General features: G+C 39.0%; 1 protein-coding gene across 1 annotated transcript in view; it reads left to right on the top strand.

Annotated features, from left to right (window-relative positions):
• Positions 1-9,598: 9,598 nt before the first annotated feature.
• The window catches only part of SNW1 (SNW domain containing 1), a 40,494-nt gene continuing 25,258 nt past the window's right edge, over positions 9,599-24,834 (top strand). The window contains exons 1-3 of the mRNA XM_022576428.3: positions 9,599-9,696; positions 14,166-14,319; positions 23,060-23,221. Of these exons, the coding sequence (XP_022432136.1) occupies positions 9,683-9,696; positions 14,166-14,319; positions 23,060-23,221 (330 nt within the window). The 5' untranslated portion in view covers positions 9,599-9,682. The remainder of the gene's footprint in view (positions 9,697-14,165; positions 14,320-23,059; positions 23,222-24,834) is intronic.

Genomic DNA, 24,834 nt, shown 5'->3' with positions numbered 1-24,834 from the left:
CCAGTTTCTTTGACCCAGGCCCTTTGTTTACGTCCTCCTTCAGCTCCAAGTCACCTGCTGAATTAGATCTAAGCTTCTTGATCTTGGCTTTGGGACCTTTCTCTAATTTGCCCCTTTTTTATTCTCTTTTTAGAAATAATACATTCCTGGAGCAGAGGTTAAAGCAGATCACTGTCAGCCGAAATATTAACAGAAATAACTAATATATTTACACAGTACTTTAGATTTGAGTAAAACATATTCACCATTACCTCAATTGAGTCTCGCAATCACTCTATGATATATACATAAAGCAGGTAACAAGATCAGCATTTTAAGTTTGATAAAATTAGGGGCCAAAGAAGTTAAGTGTCTTGACCATGAAAACGCAGCTTACCAGTGAAGCTATAGCTTGAATTTATATCTTCAGACTCCCAGATCATGCTTGGTACCTCATACAATACAATCAATAACCCTGCATTTACCAAAATATTTTTTGTCTTTTGGCTTATATCCTGTGGCAGGCAGAATTCTAAGATCTCTCCCATGATCCTCTCCCCACACCCAGCTCTGTGTACATGCCCTGGGGCTGTGAATATGATGAGATATCAGTCCCCTGATTGTGTTATGTTTATAAGGCAAAGTTGATTTTAAAATAAGGAGATTATCTGGGTGAGCCCGACCTAATCTATGAGGCCTATAAAAGCAAAGACTTTTCTCTAGCTGATAGCAGAGGAGAAAGTCAGAGAGATGTGCTCCATCTGGCCTGGAAGAAAGTAAACAGCCATGATGTGAACTAACCACAGGGGTCATGTGGGAAGGACCAGAGAGTGGCGTGTAGGAGGTGAGGGTGATCCTCACCAATAGCACACAACAAAACAGGGACCTCAGTCCTACAACTGCAACAACTAGAATGAGCCTGGAAGTGGATTTTTCGCCAGAGCCTCAGCCTGATGAGAATTCAGTCCAGTCAACATTTGATTTCAGCTTTATGATACCCTCAGCAGAGAGCCCATTCATGCTGTGCCAGCCTTCTAACCTACAGAAATGTGAGTTCATAAACGGGTGTTGTTTCAAGCCACTAAGTTTGTGATAATTTGTTATACAGCAATAGCAAACAAATACATCTAATATTCCCTTACTCTTCTTAAAAAAAACAAAAACACATTTTCTGAAACCACTTCTACGGGTCTAGGAGCCCAAGATGTGTTCTGAACCACAGCAAGTGTAGAGTACACATTGCTGATGCAGAATGAGGCTAAGTAGCCCTTCTAACAGTGTGGTAGTAAGAACTGGACCAGGAATTTAAAAACTTTTATTTTTTTAAGTGTCATACAGTAAAACTGACTTTTTGGGTGTACAGTTCTATGAATTTTAGCACATGTATCGTTGCATGTAACCACCATCACAGTCAGGATACAGAACAATTCCATAACCCCCCAAAATTGCCTTGTAGAGGGTCACATCTTTCCCCTACCCCTCATCCCTGGCAACCACTGATCTGTTCGCTGTCACTATAGTTTTATCTTTTCAAGAATGTCATAAATAAAATCACATAACATGTAATCTTTTGAGAATGGCTTTTTTCACTCATCATAATGCCTTTGAGATTCATTTAAGTTGTTGTATGTATCAGTAGTCCCTAAAATGGCATATTTTTAAACCTCTTTATGTAGAAGTTTAAAAACTAGAGAAAAGTACCAACAATCAAAGGATGTTGACACTAGAAGGGATGTGTGATATTACCTGAGCCTATGCTGTCCTTTAGAAGATGAGGAATCTGAAATCCAGTGAGGGTTGAGGACTTCCCAAAATTGTATGGCCACAAGTGAATGGTGAGAGAGATTCAATCTCCCTTGCAGTCACATAACCCATCAAAATCTATAAAGTGTGGTAAATGTTAAGACTGGGGGAAGTTCAACAGAGAAATTAAAACCTTTACAGACAAGCAAAAGCTAAGAGAATTCAGCACCACCAAACCAGCTTTACAACAAATGCTAAAGGAACTTCTCTAGGCAGGAAACACAAGAGAAGGAAAAGCACTACAATAACAAACCCAAAATAATTTAAAAATGGTAATAGGAACATACATATCGATAACTACCTTAAATGTAAATGGATTAAATGCTCTAACTAAAAGACATAGACTGGTGGAATGGATACAAAGACAAGACCCATATATATGCTGTCTACAAGAGACCCACTTCAGACCTAGGGACATACAGACTGAAACTGAGGGGATAGAAAAAGATATTCTATGCAAATGGAAATCAAAAGAGAGCTGGAGTAGCAATTGTCATATCAGACAAAATAGACTTTAAAATAAAGACTATGACAAGAGACAAAGAAGGACACTACATAATGATCAAGGGATCCATCCAAGAAGAAGATATAACAATTGTAAATATTTATGCACCCAACATAGGAGCACCTCAATATATAAGGCAAATGTTAACAGCCATAAAAGGGAAAATTGACAGTAACACAATTATAATTGGGGACTTTAACACCCCACTTTCACCCATGGACAGATCATCCAAAATGAAAATAAATAAGGAAACACAAGCTTTAAATGGTACATTAAACAAGATGGACTTAATTGATATTTATAGGACATTCCATCCAAAAACAACAAAATACACTTTCTTCAGAAGTGCTCATGGATCATTCTCCAGGATAGATCATACCTTGGGCCACAAATCAAGCCTTGGTAAATTTAAGAAAATTGAAATCATATCAAGTATCTTTTCTGACCACAACGCTATGACACTGGATATCAATTACAGGAAAAGATCTGTAAAAAATACAAACACATGGAGGCTAAACAATACACTACTTAATAACCAAGAGATCACTGAAGAAATAACAGAGGAAATCAAAAAATACCTAGAAACAAATGACAATGAAAACATGGCGACCCAAAACCTATGGGATGCAGCAAAAGCAGCTCTAAGAGGGAAGTTTATAGTAATACAATCCTACCTCAAGAAACAAGAAACATCTCAAATAAACAACCTAACCTTACACCTAAAGCAATTAGAGAAAGAAGAACAAAAAAACCCCAAAGTGAGCGGAAGGAAAGAAATCATAAAGATCAGATCAGAAATAAATGAAAAAGAAATGAGGGAAACAATAGCAAAGATCAATAAAACTAAAAGCTGGTTCTCTGAGAAGATAAACAAAACTGATAAACCACTAGCCAGCCTCATCAAGGAAAAAAGGGAGAAGACTCAAATCAATAGAATTAGAAATGAAAAAGGAGAAGTAACAACTGACACTGCAGAAATAAAAAAAATCATGAGAGATTACTACAAGCAACTCTATGCCAATAAAATGGACAACTTCTTAGAAAAGCAAAACCTTCTGAGACTGAACCAGGAAGAAATAGAAAATATAAGCAGACCAATCACAAGCACTGCAATTGAGACTGTGATTAACAATCTTCCAATAAACAAAAGCCCACGACCAGATGGCTTCACAGGCAAATTCAATCAAACATTTAGAGAAGAGCTAACACCTATCCTTCTCAAACTCTTCCAAAATATAGCAGAGGGAGGAACACTCCCAAACTCATTCTACGAGGCCACCATCACCCTGATACCAAAACCAGACAAAGATGTCACAAGAAAAGAAAACTACAGACCAATATCATTGATGAACATAGATGCAAAAGTCCTCAAACAAAATACTAGCAAACAGAATCCAACAGCACATTAAAGGGATCATACACCATGATCAAGTGGGGTTTATCCCAGGAATGCAAGGATTCTTCAATATACGCAAATCAATCAACGTGATACACCATATTAACAAACTGAAGGAGAAAAACCATATGATCATCTCAATAAATGCAGAAAAAGCTTTCGACAAAATTCAACACCCACTTATGATAAAAACCCTCCAGAAAGTAGGCATAGAGGGAACTTACCTCAACATAATAAAAGCCATATATGACAAAACCACAGCCAACATCGTTCTCAATGGTGAAAAACTGAAAGCATTTCCACTAAGATCAGGAACAAGACAAGGTTGCCCACTCTCACCACTCTTATTCAACATAGTTTTGGAAGTTTTAGCCACAGCAATCAGAGAAGAAAAGGAAATAAAAGGAATCCAAATTGGAAAAGAAGAAGTAAAGCTGTCACTGTTTGCAGATGACATGATACTATACATAGAGAATCCTAAAGATACTACCAGAAAACTACTAGAGCTAATCAATGAATTTGGTAAAGTAGCAGGATACAAAATTAATGCACAGAAATCTCTGGCATTCCTATATACTAATGATGAAAAATCTGAAAGTGAAATCAAGAAAACACTCCCATTTACCACTGCAACAAAAAGAATAAAATATCTAGGAATAAACCTACCTGAGGAGACAAAAGACCTTTATGCAGAAAACTGTAAGACACTGATGAAAGAAATTAAAGATGATATGAACAGATGGAGAGATATACCATGTTCTTGGATTGGAAGAATCAACATTGTGTAAATGACTATACTACCCAAAGCAATCTACAGATTCAATGCAATCCCTATCAAACTACCACTGGCATTTTTCACAGAACTAGAACAAAATATTCCACAATTTGTGGAATATTGGAAACACAAAAGACCCTGAATAGCCAAAGCAATCTTGAGAAAGAAAAACATAGCTGGAGGAATCAGGCTCTCAGATTTCAGACTATACTACAAAGCTAGAGTAATCAAGATAGTATGGTACTGGCACAAAAACAGAAATATAGATCAATGAAACAGGATAGAAAGCCCAGAGATAAACCCACACACATATGGTCACCTTATTTTTGATAAATGAGGCAAAAATATACAATGGAGAAAAGACAGTCTCTTCAATAAGTGGTGCTGGGAAAACTGGAAAGCTACATGTAAAACAATGAAATTAGAACACTTCCTAACACCATACACAAAAATAAACTCAAAATGGATTAAAGACCTAAATGTAAGGCCAGACACTATCAAACTCTTAGAGGAAAACATAGGCAGAACACTCTATGACATCAATCACAGCAAGATCCTTTCTGACCCACCTCCTAGAGAAATGGAAATAAAAACAAAAATAAACAAATGGAACCTAATGAAACTTAAAAGCTTTTGCACAGCAAAGGAAACCATAAACAACACGAAAAGACAACCCTCAGAATGGGAGAAAATATTTGCAAATGAAGCAACTGACAAAGGATTAATCTCCAAATTTACAAGCAGCTCATGGAGCTCAATATCCAAAAAACAAACAACCCAATCCAAAAATGGGCAGAAGACCTAAATAGACATTTCTCCAAAGAAGATATACAGATTGCCAACAAACACATGAAAGAATGCTCAACAACACTAATCATTAGAGAAATGCAAATCAAAACTACAATGAGGTATCACCTCACACCAGTCAGAATGACCATCATCAAAAAATCTACAAACAATAAATGCTAGAGAGGGTGTGGCGAAAGAGAACCCTCTTGCACTGTTGGTGGGTATGTAAATTGATACAGCCACTATGGAAAACAGCATGGAGTTACTTAAAAAACTAAAAATAGAACTACCATACAACCCAGCAATCCCACTACTGGGCATATACACTGAGAGAACCATAACTCAAAATGAGTCACGTACCACAATGTTCATTGCAGCTCTATTTACAATAGCCAGGACATGGAAGCAACCTAAGTGTCCATCAACAGATGAGTGGATAAAGAAGATGTGGGACATATATACAATGGAATATTACTCAGCCATAAAAAGAAATGAAATTGAGTTATTTGTAGTGAGGTGGATGTACCTAGAGTCTGTCACACAGAGTAAGTCAGAAAGAGAAAAACAAATATTGTATGCTAACACATATGTATGGAATTGAAAAAAAAATGGTTCTGAATAACCTAGGGGCAGGACAGGAATAAAGACGCAGATGTAGAGAATGGACTTGAGGACACAGGGAGGGGGAAGGGTAAGCTGGGACAAAGTTAGAGAGTGGCATGGACTTATAAATACTACCAAATGTAAAATAGATAGCTAGTGGGAAGCAGTCGCATAGCACAGGGAGATCAGCTCGGTGCTTTGTGACCACCTCGAGGGGTGGGATGGGGAGTGTGGGAGGGAGATGCAAGAGGGAGGAGATATGGGGATATATGTATATGTATAGCTGATTCACTTTGTTATAAAGCAGAAACTAACACCCTGTTATAAAGCAATTATACTCCAATAAAGATGTTAAAAAAAAAGACTGGGGGAAGAACAATTATTATGGGAGCACAGAAAATAACCTTTTTGTTGTAAATGATAATAAGCTCAAACTAGTTTAAAGCAACAAAATAATTTATTGGCTCACTTGGTTAAAAAAATTCAAGGTGGTGTGGTCTTTAGGCACTGCTGGATCCAGGAACTCCCATGATGTTGTTCAGAGGTCTCAACCTCTATCAATCTCTTACTCTCCTTCTCTTTACTCTCTGGTCTCTCCTTTTTGCATGGTGGCTTCTTTCTTCCCTGTCACAGGCTCTTGCTTTATGCCAGGAAAGATAGATACTGGTAAATCACACCTACAACCTTATAGCTTCTGATCCAAAAGAAAGGCCTATGCTTTCTCTCCTAATTCCATTGATCAAACCTCTAGCAATTCTCTCTCAGTCTCCTTACTGGTTCCTCCCATGTCCCCAACTTCTAAACTCCAGAAGTCTGTCCTTGGACTACTTCTCTTCTGTACCCACACTCCCTCCATTGGTAATCTCATCTGGTATCATGAATGTAAGTACTATCTGTCTCCAACCTAGATCATTTCCCCCATACTTCAAACTTGTATACAAACTGCCTACTTGACACATTTACTTGGCTGTCTAACAAGGCATTTCAAATGTAACATGTTGAAAACCAAATTCCTGATCTTCCTACCCCCACCCCAAACATGACCCTCTTGCAGTTTTCCCATCTCAGTAAATGGCAACTCTATCCTGGTTGGACTCATCCTTGATTACTCTCTTTCATACCTCACATCAATTCCATCATCAAAATGTGTTGCTTATACCTTCAAAATAGACCCAGATTCCAACTTCTTACCATATCCCCTACTAACTCCCTGCCTAAGCCATCAGCATCTCTCCCCAAATTATCTCAAAAGCTACGCATTGGTCTCCCCATTTCCTTCCTTGCTTCCTGGAATCCATTTTTAACATAGTAGTCATAATGATCGTCTTAAAAGCATACGTCAGATCAAGATTTTTCTGTGTTCAGAGCCTCTGATGTAATCTCTATATCCTGCAAAGGAGTGATCTCCAAGATATATTGACAAGTGGAAAAAAGCAAAGTGAACAAAAGTGTGTATGGTATCTGCTACTTGTCTAAGAAAGAAAAAGAAGTATAAAAAAATATATATGGGGACGTCCCTGGTGGTGCAGTGGTTAAGAATCCACCTGCCAATTCATGGGACATGGGTTCAAGCCCTGGTCTGGGAAGATCCCATATGCGTGGAGCAACTAAGCCCATGCCCAACTACTGAGCCTGCGCTCTAGAGCCCGCAACCATAACTATGGAGCCCGCGTGCCACAACTACTGAAGACTGTGCACCTAGAGCCTGTGCTCTGCAACAAGAGAAGCCACCACAATGAGAAGCACGCTCAGCACAACTAAGACTGGCCACCTTTCGCCGCAACTAGAGAAACCCGCACGCAGCAACGAAGACCCAACGCAGCCAAAAAATTAATTAATTAATTAATTAATTAAATTTATTAAAAATATATATACTTATTTGTGTATACTTTTAAGTGGAAGGATAAACTATAAAAAATATTTTTAAACGTTATCTACAGGGTGAGGAAAGGAAAAAGAAGGAAGAGACAGGGAAATAATCTAGACTTCTCTAAATGTACTACCTGCTTGGTAAATTTTGGATTTGAAACCATATAAGTGTTTCACAAAACTATGTTTTTTAAAAAAAGCAGCTCCCAAAAATCCAAAGCAAAATGAAATATTCAGACCTAACTGGGTATCAAGCTAGTGGCATAATGACACACGGAGGAATTATTCCAAGTCACTTTAAAGCAATGCAACTTGACTGTACATGCCTAGAGAGATATACCCTGAGGACAGAAAAGACTTGAAAATAAAATTCAGAAACTATTATCTTTAGGCATATGTTTAGTAATCATATTAGAAATGTTATTCTGAAACCATTATATATATAGTAGGATAAGGCAAATGAGTAATTATGTTAACACCATTAGGTACTGAGATTTTCAGAAGAGATACACATATAAAATCAAAGTAAAATCTGTATAATCCTAAACTTGGATTGGAATATTAGTATAAATGCATGATGCATTTTCTCAAAAACTATGTGTCTATGTGAATTTTTTAGCTCTGTCCACTGAAAAGGCTTACAAACAATAATTGCCCAGTAACGATGAGCATTTGTAGCATCCAGATTTTCTTTAAATATCACTTTCCACTTAAAGAAAACCTTCTTGGATAAAGGATTGATTCAAGGTCTGGGGCAGAAAAAGTACTAAATTAGCCTTGAACATCTTGTCACACCAGAAATCAAGTGATCTTGGATGTGGGGTGCTTCTGCTGCTGCTCAAACTAGTGCGTGTGGTTTGGAAAAATTCAAAGAACTGTACACTGAGTGCATGCACCTTTCTGTATGTGTGCTATACTGCTATTAAAAGTTCGTTTCGGGCTTCCCTGGTGGCGCAGTGGTTGAGAGTCCGCCTGCTGATGCAGGGGACCCGGGTTCGTGCCCGGTCCGGGAAGATCTCACATGCTGTAGAGCGGCTGGGCCCGTGAGCCATGGCCGCTGAGCCTGCGCGTCCGGAGCCTGTGCTTCGCAACGGGAGAGGCCACAACAGTGAGAGGTCCGCGTACCGCGAAAAAAAAAAAAAAAAGTTCGTTTCTACATCATGGAAGATTTCAAACGTATACAAGAGTAGAGAGAATAATATAATAAATATCCATTTCCCCATTATCTAGCCTCAACAGTGATCAAAACTCATAGCTATTCTTGTTTCATCTACCGTATATTCCACCCACCTCCCTCTCCCCAATATTTTGAAGCAGATTTCATGTATCCTATCACTTCATCAAAGACTGTGTTTAATCCATAATCTATGTAAATACAATCTATCTAAAACACTTACGTATATAAAAACATACATACATAATACACATAAGGAGTGTTCTAAAGGTAACTTACTAAGGATCACACAATACCTCCCCCCTGGAGAGTGTTTTGGAGGTGGAGTGTGGAGAAAGAAAGCGTGTAAAAATTTTTGAGTGTGAATGTTTTCACAGCGTCCAATAATTCTGCATTCGCCAGTCTCACGATTTCCCACTCTTTTATTTAACGTTGCCGCCCCCGGAAGGCTTTCGTATTTGGGACCCCAACAAGGAAAATGTGATTAAGTGTAGAATAAAATAAAGAGACTTAAAAAGCATCTCAACTTCGTTAGTATTTTGCCTAGAGAACGCTCTATCGTGTCACAGTGGAAGAGATGCATTTGCTTTTTCTTAACTGAAGCGCTTATCCCGTGATAACTCCAGTTAGAAGAGAACCGAATTGTAGTCTTGTTCAAAGAACTACAAATCCCTGAAGGCCATTCGGCAAGGGCGCCTGCGCACCGCGCGCTCCTTCCTTTCCCCACCTCTCTGCCGGGAAAGACCCGCCCCGCGGTGCTGTCGCTCGCGCTGGAAGAAGCGGAAGAAGATGGCGCTCACCAGGTGAGTTGTTGATTTGGGTCCTCGATACGGAAGGGTCTGGGAGTACCCACCTTTTTCATTTCTCTTCCCACACTCTCCGGGCAGTAACCCGGCCCGGGTCACAGAGCGACATAGGCCGAGGCCACGGCTAGGCCCTCTCTCCGGCCGCCGGGGCGACTAGGCCTAGCCGAAGCTGGGGTCTTTCCTGAGCGGCTTCCCGGGTTGAGCTCGCCCCCTCACTAGGACCGAAAGCCGCGGCGTGGGGAATAGTTCTCTGGCTTAAGATGCGGAGGAGTCGCATGTGTTTTCGCTTAAGCATCTTGGGGGTGTGGAGAGAGCGCCCTCGGGTCCGCGGCTCGGGTGGGCGCGATGGGAGTGTGGAGGGCAGTGGCTTATTTGTCTTGGCACAGTGAAGCGGGTGGGAGGCGACCGCCTGGCTTACTGCCGTTCGCCTGCCGAAGTCTCTCTCCTGTCTCTGTCCCTAAACAAGGATTCCCGGGAAAAAAAAGGTGGGGGCGCGGCACTGAACGGAGATTTAAAATCAGCCATAGCACTGGCCGCTGTCTACTAATTCGCGCCGCTGCTCCGCACTTTAACTTTGGGCCTTAGAATTTCTTCCCGTAGATGGAACCACTTCGGATTTTTGCTGTCCCGGTTGCCTTGGCAACCGCAAGTAAAGTGGTCCCCGCCTTTAAGAGAAAGATGCTTAAGGGGGAGATTCCAAGGAGTTACGTAACTCCTATTAGTTGTCGACCTTGCTGCCCCATCTAAATAGAAAAACTTTCCATGCGAACGAACGCAACAGGAAAAGTTGAGTGTCACAGAAGGTAAAGAAAGTAATCGCGTTAGTACATACGCTTGAGTTCCCTAAACACCCTTCATTCTCCTCACATACGTTTTTCCTGGCTGATGACAGTTATGAATCCTAAACATAATTGAATCAGAAAATTCTTTGGGGAATTACTTTTGGATGCCTTGCTCTATCCTAGGGCTTGTGTGTATACAGAAGAAAATCTGACAGTCTTTGGCTGCAGGGAAGATGGGGTACAAGGCATACAGATATGAAACAAAGAACCACACAGAATGCTTATTGTGTAGTACTAACCTTAAGTGCAAAAAGAATTAGATGGAATGAGCTGAATGAAATGGAGCGTGTTCTTTAGTAAATGTTGCAGGCAGCAAACATTTGATTGAGTGCTCTCCAGATGGGAGAAGTGTGACAAAGACTAGTCGAGTTATGAGGAAAGGCTTTGTGGAAAAGATGGAATTGGAAAAGGACACAAAGGAAAAATATCAGAGATATTGTGGGTATTGTGTGCTTAAAAGTGCAGTGGCAGGGACTTCCCTGGTGGTCCAGTGGTTAACACTCAGCGCTTCCAATGCAGGGGACGCGGGTTCAATCCCTGGTTGGGGGAACTGTGTGGCGTGGCCAAAAAATTATTATTATTTTTCCTTAAAATTGCAGGGGCAGAGTGCAGTCTTTAAATAGCTTGACTTACATAGCTTTCAGATTTTGTTGAGTTTTAGCTAATTTGGTTTCTAGAGATGGTCTCAAGTTTCCAGGTGAACTTTTATCTCTGAAATCTACCAGGGATTCTTAACAGCAGGGACTGGACATGCTGATGTGTTACAGTCCTGGTGTTACTAACTAAAGATTTAAAGTCATACTGATTTAACTTTCTAAACTCGTGTGTTTAAGGTTATGTATCTAATAATATCACTTGCATTTAATACGCTTTCTTTAGTAAAGGGGAAAGGATAGACTAAGATGTCTCCACAGTGGCACTACTGATGTTTTGGACTGGATAATTCATTCTTGTATGGGACTGTCCTGCGCATATTAAGATGTTTAGCAGCATCTTTGGCCTCTACCCACTAGATGCCAGTGGAACCTCCAAACCCCTTTCTACCCCCTACCTCCCAAGTTCTAACAATCAAGATGTCTCCAGACATTGTCAAATGTCTACATTGTAGATATTTTGCTCCCAGTTGAGAAACACTGAGGTAGACTTTCTGCTGGCTTATGCAGCCCACCCCCACCATAGGAGTGTACCTCATGGGAATATCATCTTTTACAGGGAACAACAAAATTAAGACCCCCTGGAAGGCTAGGGTGTGTTCTAATCGTAATCCAGGCCAGATTTCGTGTTTACTGGTTTGTCCAAACAATGCCTTTTGATCATTTTACTGACTGGTTCTTCCAACAGAAGGTAAAGACAAGAGAAATGAAACATAAGTAAATATTTTGGCTTCTTTGTTACTGTCTTTGTATCCCTCCTATGTATTGGGTATACATGGTTTACTGAAAACAACTGTGGTATAAGCCCAAAACGTTTGACTCCATTCATCCAGTTAGTAAATCGCATGTGTTGAAAGTCTACTATGTGTCAGGCTAGGGTTGGTTTTACAGTATTGAATCAGTCAGGCAAACCTCTTATCCTCATGGAACTTATATTCTAGGGAAGACAGACTGCAGGAGTAAACAAATCAGTAATGCAAGTTCAGGTAGTAAGTACTAAGAATAAAATACAAATAAAGGGATAGAGAGTGACTCAAAGTGTGGGGTGGAATGCTGTTTTGGACAAGGTGGTCATGTGACAGCTGTTGGGAGGTATAATTGAGCAGGGACAATGAATACTAAGAAGCAAGCACTAAAAAATCTGGGGAAGAGTTTTCTTAATAAGTAAATAGAATACTTTATGGCAGTGGGAAACCAAATGTAAAGATCCCGAGATGGCTTGTTTAAAGGAACAAGTAACATAAAAATGAGTGCAAAGGGAAGAGTGAATATATTTATTTTGCCAACATTGAAGTAGGCCCTGCTGTGAGCTAGCTAGACAATGCGTAGAGAGGAATAAAAGAAACAGAAGGCGTGATTCCTGCCCTCAAGTTGCCTACAGTCTAATGAGAGAAAGAAAGGTAAATAAATAGATGATAGCAGTAAATAAGGTAGATATTGTAATAATGATACATAGAGGGTCTTGTGAGAGCATGGGTGGTTAGTTTGGGCAACTAACCCAAACTGGGGGAATTGGGGAACAGCTCCAAATAATCAAATATTTATGGAACACCTATTGAATGGTATTTAGACACCGTGCCAAGTGGTTCATGGGTACTGTCATTTAATACTTATTACAGCTCTGTGAGATAGGTAATCTTATGGTCTGTCATTACAGATGAGAAAACTGAGGTTCAGAGGGGTAAACAACTAATCCAGGTTAGTGAGTGGCATAGGTAGGATTTGAACTCTTGAGTTCTTAGCCATCACATTACCTGACCCGCCAGACTGGATTAGAGCCCTCTGACATACGCTGTCATAACACTTTGTACTTTTTCTTATCACTTAGTAAGTGGATTACTATGGATTTGTGTGATTTTGATTGTCTCTCTCCCCTGCAGGACTCAGCTGTCTTTTTCTGTTCATCATCTCATTGCCTACCTAACACAGTGCCTGCACCCCAGCAACCACTAAATATTTTTGAATAAATAAGCTCTACTGCTTATTCACATATTCTTTTTTTTTGCGGTACGCGGGCCTCTCACTGTTGTGGCCTCTCCTGTTGCAGAGCACAGGCTCTGGACGCGCAGGCTCAGCGGCCATGGCTCACGGGCCCAGCCGCTCCGCGGCATGTGGGATCTTCCCAGACGGGGGCACGAACCCGTGTCCCCTGCATTGGCAGGCGGACTCTCAACCACTGCGCCACCAGGGAAGCCCTATTCACATATTCTTACTAGTCAAGAATCACAAAGGAACCTTAACTTTTCCATTAAATGTATTATTCATATACTGGAATCCTTTTGTGGTACTTTGGGATATCTCTATAATAACATTTATCATACTTAAAAGTTAAGAATGGTTTAGTAGAAAGGCTGCTTTGATTCAAGAGTACCAAATTACATCTTTAGAATTTCTGCTTTGGATCTTTGACCTCTTAAATTTTAAATTCCATTGTAAACTAGATACCTTGGGAAAAAACACACTTAAATGTGCAACTCGTGTTTTCTTTTTTTATCCACCTCTTTGCTACATTCAGTGCTAATTATTTTTTTGTACTGATGCTAAAATAGTTAAAAGTAGGAAGCATAAGAGTAAAATAGTTAAAAATAAGGAGTAAAAGACTAGTAAAGACACTAAGAAAACCATATACTAAAGAGTTGACCCCTTGGTAATTGAGAAAATTTACTTATTGTAAGAAAAGAAAGGTGGAAGCATAAAAACTCATTGGTTTATTATGTGAAATATCTGTTAATTTTTTATTCTGGGCACCAGTTGCCTGCATCCTGGTCAGATGATTTTACTGTATGTCTGTTAGTACTTATTTCTTTCCAGGCATAATAAAATGACTGATAATCCTGCCATAAATCATTGGAAAGTTTGTTCTTTTGCTCAAAGGAAAAAGTATTACAGGAAAATAGTGTCTGATGGCCAAATTGCAATAATCAAATATAAGAGTTTTAAAAATTCTGACTTTTATTATCTTTGCTTATAGCTTTTTACCTGCACCTACTCAGCTATCTCAGGACCAGCTTGAGGCTGAAGAAAAAGCAAGATCGCAGAGATCACGACAGACCTCACTGGTCTCCTCTCGAAGAGAACCTCCCCCATACGGGTACCGGAAAGGCTGGATACCTCGGTTATTAGAGGTAAATAATTGTGCTGAAAATTATTATAGCACCTTTGTAAAATAAGTTTAAACCCTAGAACTTCTGCATATGAATGTCAGTATGATAGAAATTCTGGTTGTGAGCTCTCAAGACATGTACTTCCCTCAGAAGATTGAGCTTTTTCTTCTTGCTTATTCACACTGCTTTATGATCACTGAAAAAGTGTACAATTTATGTCTATTCTTATGTCAAACTGTTACTTATGTACAGAAGAAACTAACAAACCCTTTATGTTTGGGGGGGATTATAGTATATGGAAAATAATGGGAAAGTAAGAGGAAAAAGATGAAAAATGGTTTCACGTTCAGGTGCCTTTCCCTCCCTCTCCCCTTCATGCACAATGCTGCATCACCCTGAAGAAACAACATTCCTCCAGGGAAAACTCCAGCAGCATTTCCTTTTCTGATTTCTTCCTGTTGGTATAGTGGATAGAACACTGACAAGGAGGTTTTTTTTAATTAATTGTTTTGCATTATAGCTGTGTTCCTTACTCTTTTTTTTTTTTTTTTGCGGTACACGGGCCTCTCACTGCTGTGGCCTCTCCCGTTGCGGAGCACAGGCTCCGGACGCGCAGGCTCAGCGGCCATGGCTCACAGGCCCAGCTGCTCCGCGGCATGTGGGATCTTCCCAGACCGGGGCACGAACCCGTGTCCCCTGCGTCGGCAGGTGGACTCTCAACCACTGCGCCACCAGGGAAGCCCTGTTCCTTACTCTTTGTGTCACCCTGGACAGGTCCTAAGCTCTCTTCATCTGTTTTCTTATCTTCAACTTGAGAATGTTAATATATCCTAACATACAGATTAGATAAATTTGGGGGAAGGTATAAGAGACAGAATTTGTTGGTTGATTCAGAGGCAGTGAGGGAGAAGGAGGAATCTGAAATGATCTTTTTATATCTCTAGCTTGTTCCCAAAGAACAAACTTTTTTGGCAGCACCTATTCACAGGATCTTGTGCGTCAGCTCAGTGCATATTCCTTTCCCTAATTCCAGGGCATACTGCCCATGCTTGATCACCTTTTTTTTAATCTAGGGGGAAACACAGACATTTGAGACTTCCCTCCTCCAAGCTGCTTCCTGTTCTCCATCTCCCTGTATTCATTCTGACTCCTGCAAATTGTCCTCCTCCAATTCCCAAGGGATATACCTGCCCTATTGAAAACCTCTGTGCCTATTCATGTTTGTACCCAGTTATTTTCTTTTTTTTTTTTTTTTAACATCTTTATTGGGGTATAATTGCTTTACAATGGTGTGTTAGTTTCTGCTTTATAACAAAGTGAATCAGTTATACATATACATATGTTCCCATATGTCTTCCCTCTTGCGTCTCCCTCCCTCCCACTCTCCCTATTCCACCCCTCCAGGCTGTCACAAAGCACCGAGCTAATATCCCTGTGCCATGCGGCTGCTTCCCACTAGCTATCTACCTTACTCCATTTGTTAGTGTGTATATGTCCATAACTCTCTCTCTCCCTGTCAAAGCTCACCTTTCCCCCTCTCCATATCCTCAAGTCCGTTCTCCAGTAGGTCTGCGTCTTTATTCCTGTCTTACCCCTAGGTTCTTCATGACATTTTTTTTTTCTTAAATTCCATATATATGTGTTAGCATACGGTATTTGTCTTTTTCTTTCTGACTTACTTCACTCTGTATGACAGACTCTAGGTCTATCCATCTCATTACAAATAGCTCAATTTCATTTCTTTTTAAGGCTGAGTAATATTCCATTGTATATATGTGCCCCATCTTCTTTATCCATTCATCTGATGGTGGGCACTTAGGTTGTTTCCATCTCCGGGCTATTGTAAATAGAGCTGCAGTGAACATTTTGGTACATGACTCTTTTTGAATTTTGGTTTTCTCAGGGTATATGCCCAGTAGTGGGATTGCTGGGTCATATGGTAATTCTATTTGTAGTTTTTTAAGGAACCTCCATACTGTTCTCCATAGTGGCTGAACCAATTCACATCCCCACCAGCAGTGCAAGAGTGTTCCCTTTTCTCCACACCCTCTCCAGCATTTATTGTTTGTAGATTTTTTGATGATGGCCATTCTGACTGGTGTGAGATGATATCTCATTGTAGTTTTGATTTGCATTTCTCTAATGATTAATGATGTTGAGTATTCTTTCATGTCTTTGTTGGCATTCTGTATATCTTCTTTGGAGAAATGTCTATTTAGGTCTTCTGCCCATTTTTGGATTGGGTTGTTTGTTTTTTTGTTATTGAGCTGCATGAGCTGCTTGTAAATTTTGGAGATTAATCCTTTGTCAGTTGCTTCATTTGCAAATATTTTCTCCCATTCTGAGGGTTGTCTTTTGGTCTTGTTTATGGTTTCCTTTGCTGTGCAAAAGCTTTGAAGTTTCATTAGGTCCCATTTGTTTATTTTTGTTTTTATTTCCATTACTCTAGGAGGTGGGTCAGAAAGGATCTTGCTGTGATTTATGTCATAGAGTGTTCTGCCTATGTTTTCCTCTAAGAGTTTGATAGTGTCTGGCCTTACATTTAGGTCTTTAATCCATTTTGAGCTTATTTTTGTGTATGGTGTTAGGGAGTGATCTAATCTCATACTTTTACATGTACCTGTCCAGTTTTCCCAGCACCATTTATTGAAGAGGCTGTCCTTTCTCCACTGTACTTTCCTGCCACCTTTATCAAAGATAAGGTGTCCATATGTGCGTGGGTTTATCTCTGGGCTTTCTACCCTGTTCCATTGATCTATCTTTCTGTTTTTGTGCCAGTACCATACTGTCTTGATTACTGTAGCTTTGTAGTATAGTCTGAAGTCAGGGAGCCTGATTCCTCCAGCTCCTTTTTTCGTTCTCAAGATTGCTTTGGCTATTCGGGGTCTTTTGTGTTTCCATACAAATTGTGAAATATTTTGTTCTAGTTCTGTGAAAAATGCCAGTGGTAGTTTGATAGGGATTGCATTGAATCTGTAGATTGCTTTGGGTAGTAGAGTCATTTTCACAATGTTGATTCTTCCCATCCAAGAACATGGTATATCTCTCCATCTATTTGTATCATCTTTAATTTCTTTTATCAGTGTCTTATAATTTTCTGCATACAGCTCTTTTGTCTCCTTAGGTAGGTTTATTCCTAGATATTTTATTCTTTTTGTTGCAGTGGCAAATGGGAGTGTTTTCTTGATTTCACTTTCAGATTTTTCATCATTAGTATATAGGAATGCCAGAGATTTCTGTGCATTAATTTTGTATCCTGCTACTTTACCAAATTCATTGATTAGCTCTAGTAGTTTTCTGGTAGTATCTTTAGGATTCTCTATGTATAGTATCATGTCATCTGCAAACAGTGACAGCTTTACTTCTTCTTTTCCAATTTGGATTCCTTTTATTTCCTTTTCTTCTCTGATTGCTGTGGCTAAAACTTCCAAAACTATGTTGAATAAGAGTGGTGAGAGTGGGCAACCTTGTCTTGTTCCTGATCTTAGTGGAAATGCTTTCAGTTTTTCACCATTGAGGATGATGTTTGCTGTGGGCTTGTCATATATGACCTTTATTATGTTGAGGAAAGTTCCCTCTATGCCTACTTTCTGGAGGGTTTTTATCATAAATGGGTGTTGAATTTTGTCGAAAGCTTTCTCTGCATCTATTGAGATGATCATATGGTTTTTCTCCTTCAATTTGTTAATATGGTTTATCACATTGATAGATTTGCGTATATTGAAGAATCCTTGCATTCCTGGAATAAACCCCACTTGATCATGGTGTATGATCCTTTTAATGTGCTGTTGGATTCTGTTTGCTAGTATTTTGTTGAGGATTTTTGCATCTATGTTCATCAGTGATATTGGCCTGTAGTTTTCTTTCTTTGTGACATCCTTGTCTGATTTTGGTATCAAGGTGATGGTGGCCTCGTAGAAGGAATTTGGGAGTGTTCCTTCCTCTGCTATATTTTGGAAGAGTTTGAGAAGGATAGGTGTTAGCTCTTCTCTAAACGTTTGATAGAATTCACCTGTGAAGCCATCTGGTCGTGGGCTTTTGTTTGTTGGAAGATTTTTAATCACAGTTTCAATTTCAGTGCTTGTGATTGGTCTGTTCATATTTTCTATTTCTTCCTGATTCAGTCTTGGTATGTTGTGCATTTCTTAGAATTTGTCCATTTCTTCCAGGTTGTCCATTTTATTGGCATAGAGTTGCTTGTAGTAATCTCTCATGATTTTTTTTATTTCTGCAGTGTCAGTTGTTACTTCTCCTTTTTCATTTCTAATTCTATTGATTTGAGTCTTCTCCCTTTTTTTCTTGATGAGTCTGGCTAGTGATTTATCTATTTTGTTTATCTTCTCAAAGAACCAGCTTTTACTTTAATTGATCTTTGCTATCGTTTCCTTCATTTCTTTTTCATTTATTTCTGATCTGATTTTTATGATTTCTTTCCTTCTGCTAGCTTTGGGGTTTTTTTGTTCTTCTTTCTCTAATTGCCTGAGGTGCAAGGTTAGGTTGTTTATTCAAGATGTTTCCTGCTTCTTAAGGTGGGCTTGTATTGCTATAAACTTCCCCCTTAGAACTGCTTTTGCTGCATCCCATAGGTTTCGGGTCGTTGTGTCTCCATTGTCATTTGTTTCTAGGTATTTTTTTATTTCCTCTTTGATTTCTTCAGTGATCACTTCATTATTAAGTAGTGTATTGTTTAGCCTCCATGTGTTTGTATTTTTTACAGATCTTTTCCTGTAATTGATATCTAGTCTCATGGCGTTGTGGTCAGAAAAGATACTTGATACAATTTCAATTTTCTTAAATTTACCAAGGCTTGATTTGTGACCCAAGATATGATCTATCCTGGAGAATGTTCCATGAGCACTTGAGAAAAATGTGTATTCTGTTGTTTTTGGATGGAGTGTCCTATAAATATCAATTAAGTCCATCTTGTTTAATGTATCATTTAAAGCTTGTGTTTCCTCATTTATTTTCATTTTGGATGATCTGTCCTTGGGTGAAAGTGGGGTGTTAAAGTCCCCTACTATGAATGTGTTACTGTCGATCTCCCCTTTTATGGCTGTTAGTATTTGCCTTATGTATTGAGGTGCTCCTATGTTGGGTGCATAAATATTTACAATTGTTATATTTTCTTCTTGGATGGATCCCTTGATCATTATGTAGTGTCCTTCTTTGTCTCTTTTAATAGTCCTTATTTTAAAGTCTATTTTGTCTGATATGAGAATTGCTACTCCAGCTTTCTTTTGGTTTCCATTTGCATGGAATATCTTTTTCCATCCCCTTACTTTCAGTCTGTATGTGTCTCTAGGTCTGAAGTGGGTCTCTTGTAGACAGCATATATAAGGGTCTTGTTTTTGTATCCATTCAGCCAATCTGTGTCTTTTGGTGGGAGCATTTAGTCCATTTACATTTAAGGTAATTATCGATATGTATGTTCCTATTCCCATTTTCTAAATTGTTTTGGGTTCGTTATTATAGGTCTTTTCCTTCTCTTGTGTTTCTTGTCTAGAGAAGTTCCTTTAGCATTTGTTGTAAAGCTGGTTTGGTGGTGCTGAACTCTCTCAGCTTTTGCTTGTCTGTAAAGGTTTTAATTTCTCCATCAAATCTGAATGAGATCCTTGCTGGGTAGAGTAGTCTTGGTTGCAGGTTTTTCTCCTTCATCACTTTCAGTATGTCCTGCCACTCCCTTCTGGCTTGTAGGGTTTCTGCTGAGAGATCAGCTGTTAACCTTATGGGGATTCCCTTGTGTGTTATTTGTTGTTTTTCCCTTGCTGCTTTTAATATGCTTTCTTTGTATTTAATTTTTAACAGTTTGATTAATATGTGTCTTGGCGTATTTCTCCTTGTATTTATCCTGTATGGGACTCTCTGTACTTCCTGGACTTGATTAACTATTTCCTTTCCCATATTAGGGCCAGTTATTTTCATTTTATCACTTTGTCGTGTTCTGTCTTTATATGGTTATAATTTTACTTTACAAATGGGAAGGGCCAAGTGTCCTTAGCTTTTTTTCATCTGCCTGCAAGTGGTGATCATAGTGAACTAAGTATTCAGTGGATTGAAATATGTTGCTTAGCACCTATAAAAAGGCAACTGTATTCTCAGCCTCTCTCATGTTTGTCATTACCCCTGCCCTACCAAACTCTTTGTACAGCCTAGAAGAAGAACACTCAAGTAAAGAGATCATGTCTTCTCCTAACATATTCCCTGGTGATTTTTTTGTTTCTCTGGTTGATTTTTGATCAGCGGTCCTCCTCTGGTCCTTATTAATTCTAGTGTGTGAAAGCCAGTCTTACCACACTTATGATGGGATTTTTTGTTGTGTTTGCTTTTGTTTTCACTGATAATGTAATTTGTGAGAAGCAGAGCAAAATAAAAGATATCAAGGAAGCTGTGATGCCGTCTTATCTGTGGCAAGAAAGACAGAACTTGTCATTATCTAACAGAAGGCTTGAGTGTTTCTTTTTAGGGATTACAGATGCTCTACTTTTGGCCTCTCGATAGATTAGGGTGGGGTGGCAGGCATCATTTTACCTACAGTAGAAATCTCATCCTTACTTGGATTTCAGCATCAGGACATTCAGGTACTATTAGCTTTTAAAATCTTACTTGACTATCAAAAGTGTCATATATCCTGGTGGAGCAGAACAGTTTATTTGAAAATCAAACCAAAATGGCCAGCTAATAGAAATACTGTGAGTGCTTCTTGAGGAGAGTGAAAGTTCTGTGGAAGAAAGCATCTTGTTCTAGTTTTTAAAGTAAAAGCTATGATTTTTCTGGCAAGCTTTATGACCACGTAATGCCACATCTACAGTCTTGAAGTGCTTATTATAGTTGAAGAACTCTAGTAAATCTGAGCCCGTGTCAGATTGATGGCCTGGCTACAGGTCGTACCTTTCTTGGGAATACCTTAACTATTTTCTGCCTAATTTACAAGAAAACGTCTCCTTTAGCTTTATTGTTTGTTTTAAAAAATGTCAAACCTTTCTTTAGCAAGTAAGCATGTTGTACCTAGAAAATCACATATCCAGGATCTAATGGAATATTTCTTGAAGGAGGAGATCATATAAAAGTGGCTATTTTCATAATTTTTTTCCATCAAACCCCCTCTAAATGATTAATATTAATATTTTTTTTCTCTCATTTCTTAGTGAAATGATTTGCCTTTTTTTGAGTCAGGGTATTTCAGTTTAGTAAAAAATTTAACAACTTTTGGAGTCAAAAGATCTGGGTTCAGGTCCTCATAGCTATCCATGAAACCTTGGAAAAATCACTTTTAACTTTTCTAAACTTGAATTTTTTCCATATGAAAATATGAGGTGTTGAAGAACTACAAGAATTAAATGAGAATATATGTGTGGGCAAGTATTATTAAATTTAACAAAACTATTTAAATTATATTTAATATTCATATGTTAATTTGATGATATACATTTTTGTAATATTAAACTTCATTGATAGACTTAGCTTGTTCTACTTTAGAAGTCTTAATTCTCTTCTAAGTAATTGTATAATCATCGTTAGAAATGTGGTAAACTCATTTCTGGGTCCTTCCTATTTATTTGCTTCTCATGGAACACTGAATAAATAAGATGTTGTTAAAATCTGAAGAAGAAATATAATTCTATACTTTTTTTTTTTTTGGCTGTGCTGCTCAGCTTGCGGGATCTCAGTTCCCCGACCAGGGATTGAACCTGGGCCACAGTGGTGAAAGCCCGGAATCCTAACCACTAGGCCACCAGGGAACTCCCTAATACTTTACATTTTTGCTCTACCTATAGCATGAATGACCTGTCCTTCACTAAGAAAATTATGTATGCTAAAATGGAAAATCTTTTCCTTATGCTAAACATTTTGTTTAATTTCTTCCTGTCATGTACATAAAATCCACATCCTTGCCGTGGTCTAGAAGCCCTTTCGTGATGTGGTGTTTGTACACCCATGCAGACTTATCACCTATATGTCTGCTCTTCTGCCCTCAGTAAGCTACAGCCCCAGTGGACACTCATTTCCTAGAACATGCCAAGTTCGTTCTTGCAGCAGGGCCTTCACACTTGCTATATAATCTGCCTAGAAAATGCTTCCTTCAGATTTTCCCATGACTGATTTCTCATCATTCAGGCTTTAGCTCATGTTACCTCTTCACAAAGGTTATCCCAACCACACTATCAAAAATAGCCCCTCTTGGGACTTCCCTGGTGGCACAGTGGTTAAGAATCCGCCTGCCAATGCAGGGGACACGGGTTCGAGCCCTGGTCCGGGAAGATCCCACATGCTGCAGAGCAACTAAGCCTGTGCGCCACAACTACTGAGCTTGCACTCTAGAGCCCACAAGCCACAGCTACTGAAGTCCACGCACCTAGAGCCTGTGCTCAGCAACAAGAGAAGCCACCGCAATGAGAAGCCCGCGCACTGCAAGGAAGAGTAGCCCCTGTTCACCGCAACTAGAGAAAGCCCGCGCGCAGCAACAAAGACCCAATGCAGCCTAAAATAAATTAATAAATTTTAAAAATAATAAAGAAAATAGCCCCTCTTCCCAGTCCCTTTATTGCTTTCAAGGCATTTATCACAAGCCAAAAATCATGCTTTTTATATCTTTGCCCACTAAAATGCACACTCCACAAGGTCAGAAACCTCTGTTTTGTTTACTGCCATTTCTGTAGCATCTAGCATAATAAGGGCTCAATGGTTATTTGTTGAATAAGTGAATATATCTTAAATCTCAAACTACTATTAAATATTCTTTTTATTTCTTTTTAATATATAGGATTTTGGAGATGGAGGTGCTTTTCCAGAGATCCACGTGGCCCAGTATCCCCTGGATATGGGACGAAAGAAAAAAATGTCAAATGCACTGGCCATTCAGGTGGATGCTGAAGGAAAAATTAAGTATGATGCAATTGCTCGACAGGGACAGTCAAAAGACAAGGTAACCCTCTCATTGATTTTTTTCCCCATTGATAAATATTTTGTGAGGAGTTTTTTTAATTGTATGAAAAATGATAAATCTGGCCATTTAGTTTATGTTAAAAGTAACAGTGACGTATACTTAGGCTAACTGAAGATGACTTCATAACAATATGAACAATATAATATGACTTCATAACAGCAATGACTTTTTCCTTTGAAATTCCCCAAATTGATGATTAGGTTGTGTATACTTAAGGGTTTTTATGTATTTGTTTTACATTTAAAAAACAGTTCTTCTTTTTCCCTTCTAGTTTTATTGAGATATAATTGACATACAGCACTGTATATTAAAAACAATTCTTTTATAGTACTAACTTTTTTAAAGGCTAGCAAATTTTTTAAAATCTACAATCCTAGCACCCTAAAAAAATTAAATTTAGTTTTGTGTATAGTCTTCTATTTCTCTTCCATGTACTTAAAGAGTACATAGATACTGGGCTTCCCTGGTGGCACAGTGGTTGAGAATCTGCCTGCCGATGCAGGGGACGCGGGTTCGTGCTCCGGTCCGGGAAGATCCCACGGACCCGTGAGCCTTGGCCGCTGAGCCTGTGCGCCCGGAGCCTGTGCTCCGCAACAGGAGAGGCCACAACAGTGAGAGGCCTGCGTACCACACACACACAAAAAAAAGAGTACATAGATACTTAATTATTTTAATGGTTCATTTGAATAGAATTAATCATATAAACTTCTTTCTCCCTTGATTAAGTCCAAAACTGACACTTGCTACTTTTAGGATGGCCCTGCTTACAAAGTAATCCAAAGACCAAAAATGAAGTTTACTTAAAATAATCTCATCACAGAGCAGCCACACTCAGAGCCAAGGAACTGTTTTTAAGCCCTAGTTTGTTTTTTTTTAATAAATAAATACTCTAAGTATTTGGAGTATTTTGGAGGTAAAAGGGCTCTTCAGAATTGAAGATACTGGGGAAGGTACTTGAGAACCTTCACTGTCTGTCCTTTGCTTCTCTCTCTCCCAAACATTTTCATTTTACCCTGTAAGACAGCCCTAATGATAAACCATCCTTTGCTCCTCCGTCATGGTTGCTAGTTTTTGGGGAAAACAATTATGCAGTCATGCAAATTTGTATCTCAGGTTTCAGCAGAGCTGTCTTGATGTTCCTCCAAGCTTAGCTCCTATTCCTCTCCATCCCCCCTCAGTTTAACAGGCAACTCCCCATCTGTTTGCAGATAAGGCTATTGGAAGAAAATTGTGGCTTTCTTTATCCTGCACGTGTCTTTTTGTCTTGACTATTCCTTTTGTCTCTATAACAAATCTCTTCTCCTATCTAAACCTAATCTTGCCAAGTGTATTCTAGTGTATCCTGGATCTCGTCCCTTCCCCTTTTCTTTGTAACCTCACCTTTACATGTATTCCCACTTTACATATATACACACACACATGTACACACTCAAACATACTCATCCTTTTTTTACATGAATGGGATTTTAATTCTCATAACTCCCATAGACGCTTTTTTTTTCTTAAGATGTTTTGAAGATTTTCATTAAGAAAAATCTATATAGATATTCTAAGCATTAGTGGTTTCCAATTTTTTAGTTTTGCACACAGTG

Source organism: Delphinapterus leucas, chromosome 2 (assembly GCF_059928025.1).
Source record: "Delphinapterus leucas isolate spDelLeu-1000000601 "Yukka" chromosome 2, BTC_Dleu_Yukka2, whole genome shotgun sequence".
NCBI lineage: Eukaryota > Metazoa > Chordata > Mammalia > Artiodactyla > Monodontidae > Delphinapterus > Delphinapterus leucas.
This window is presented reverse-complemented; position numbering and strand designations above follow the sequence as displayed.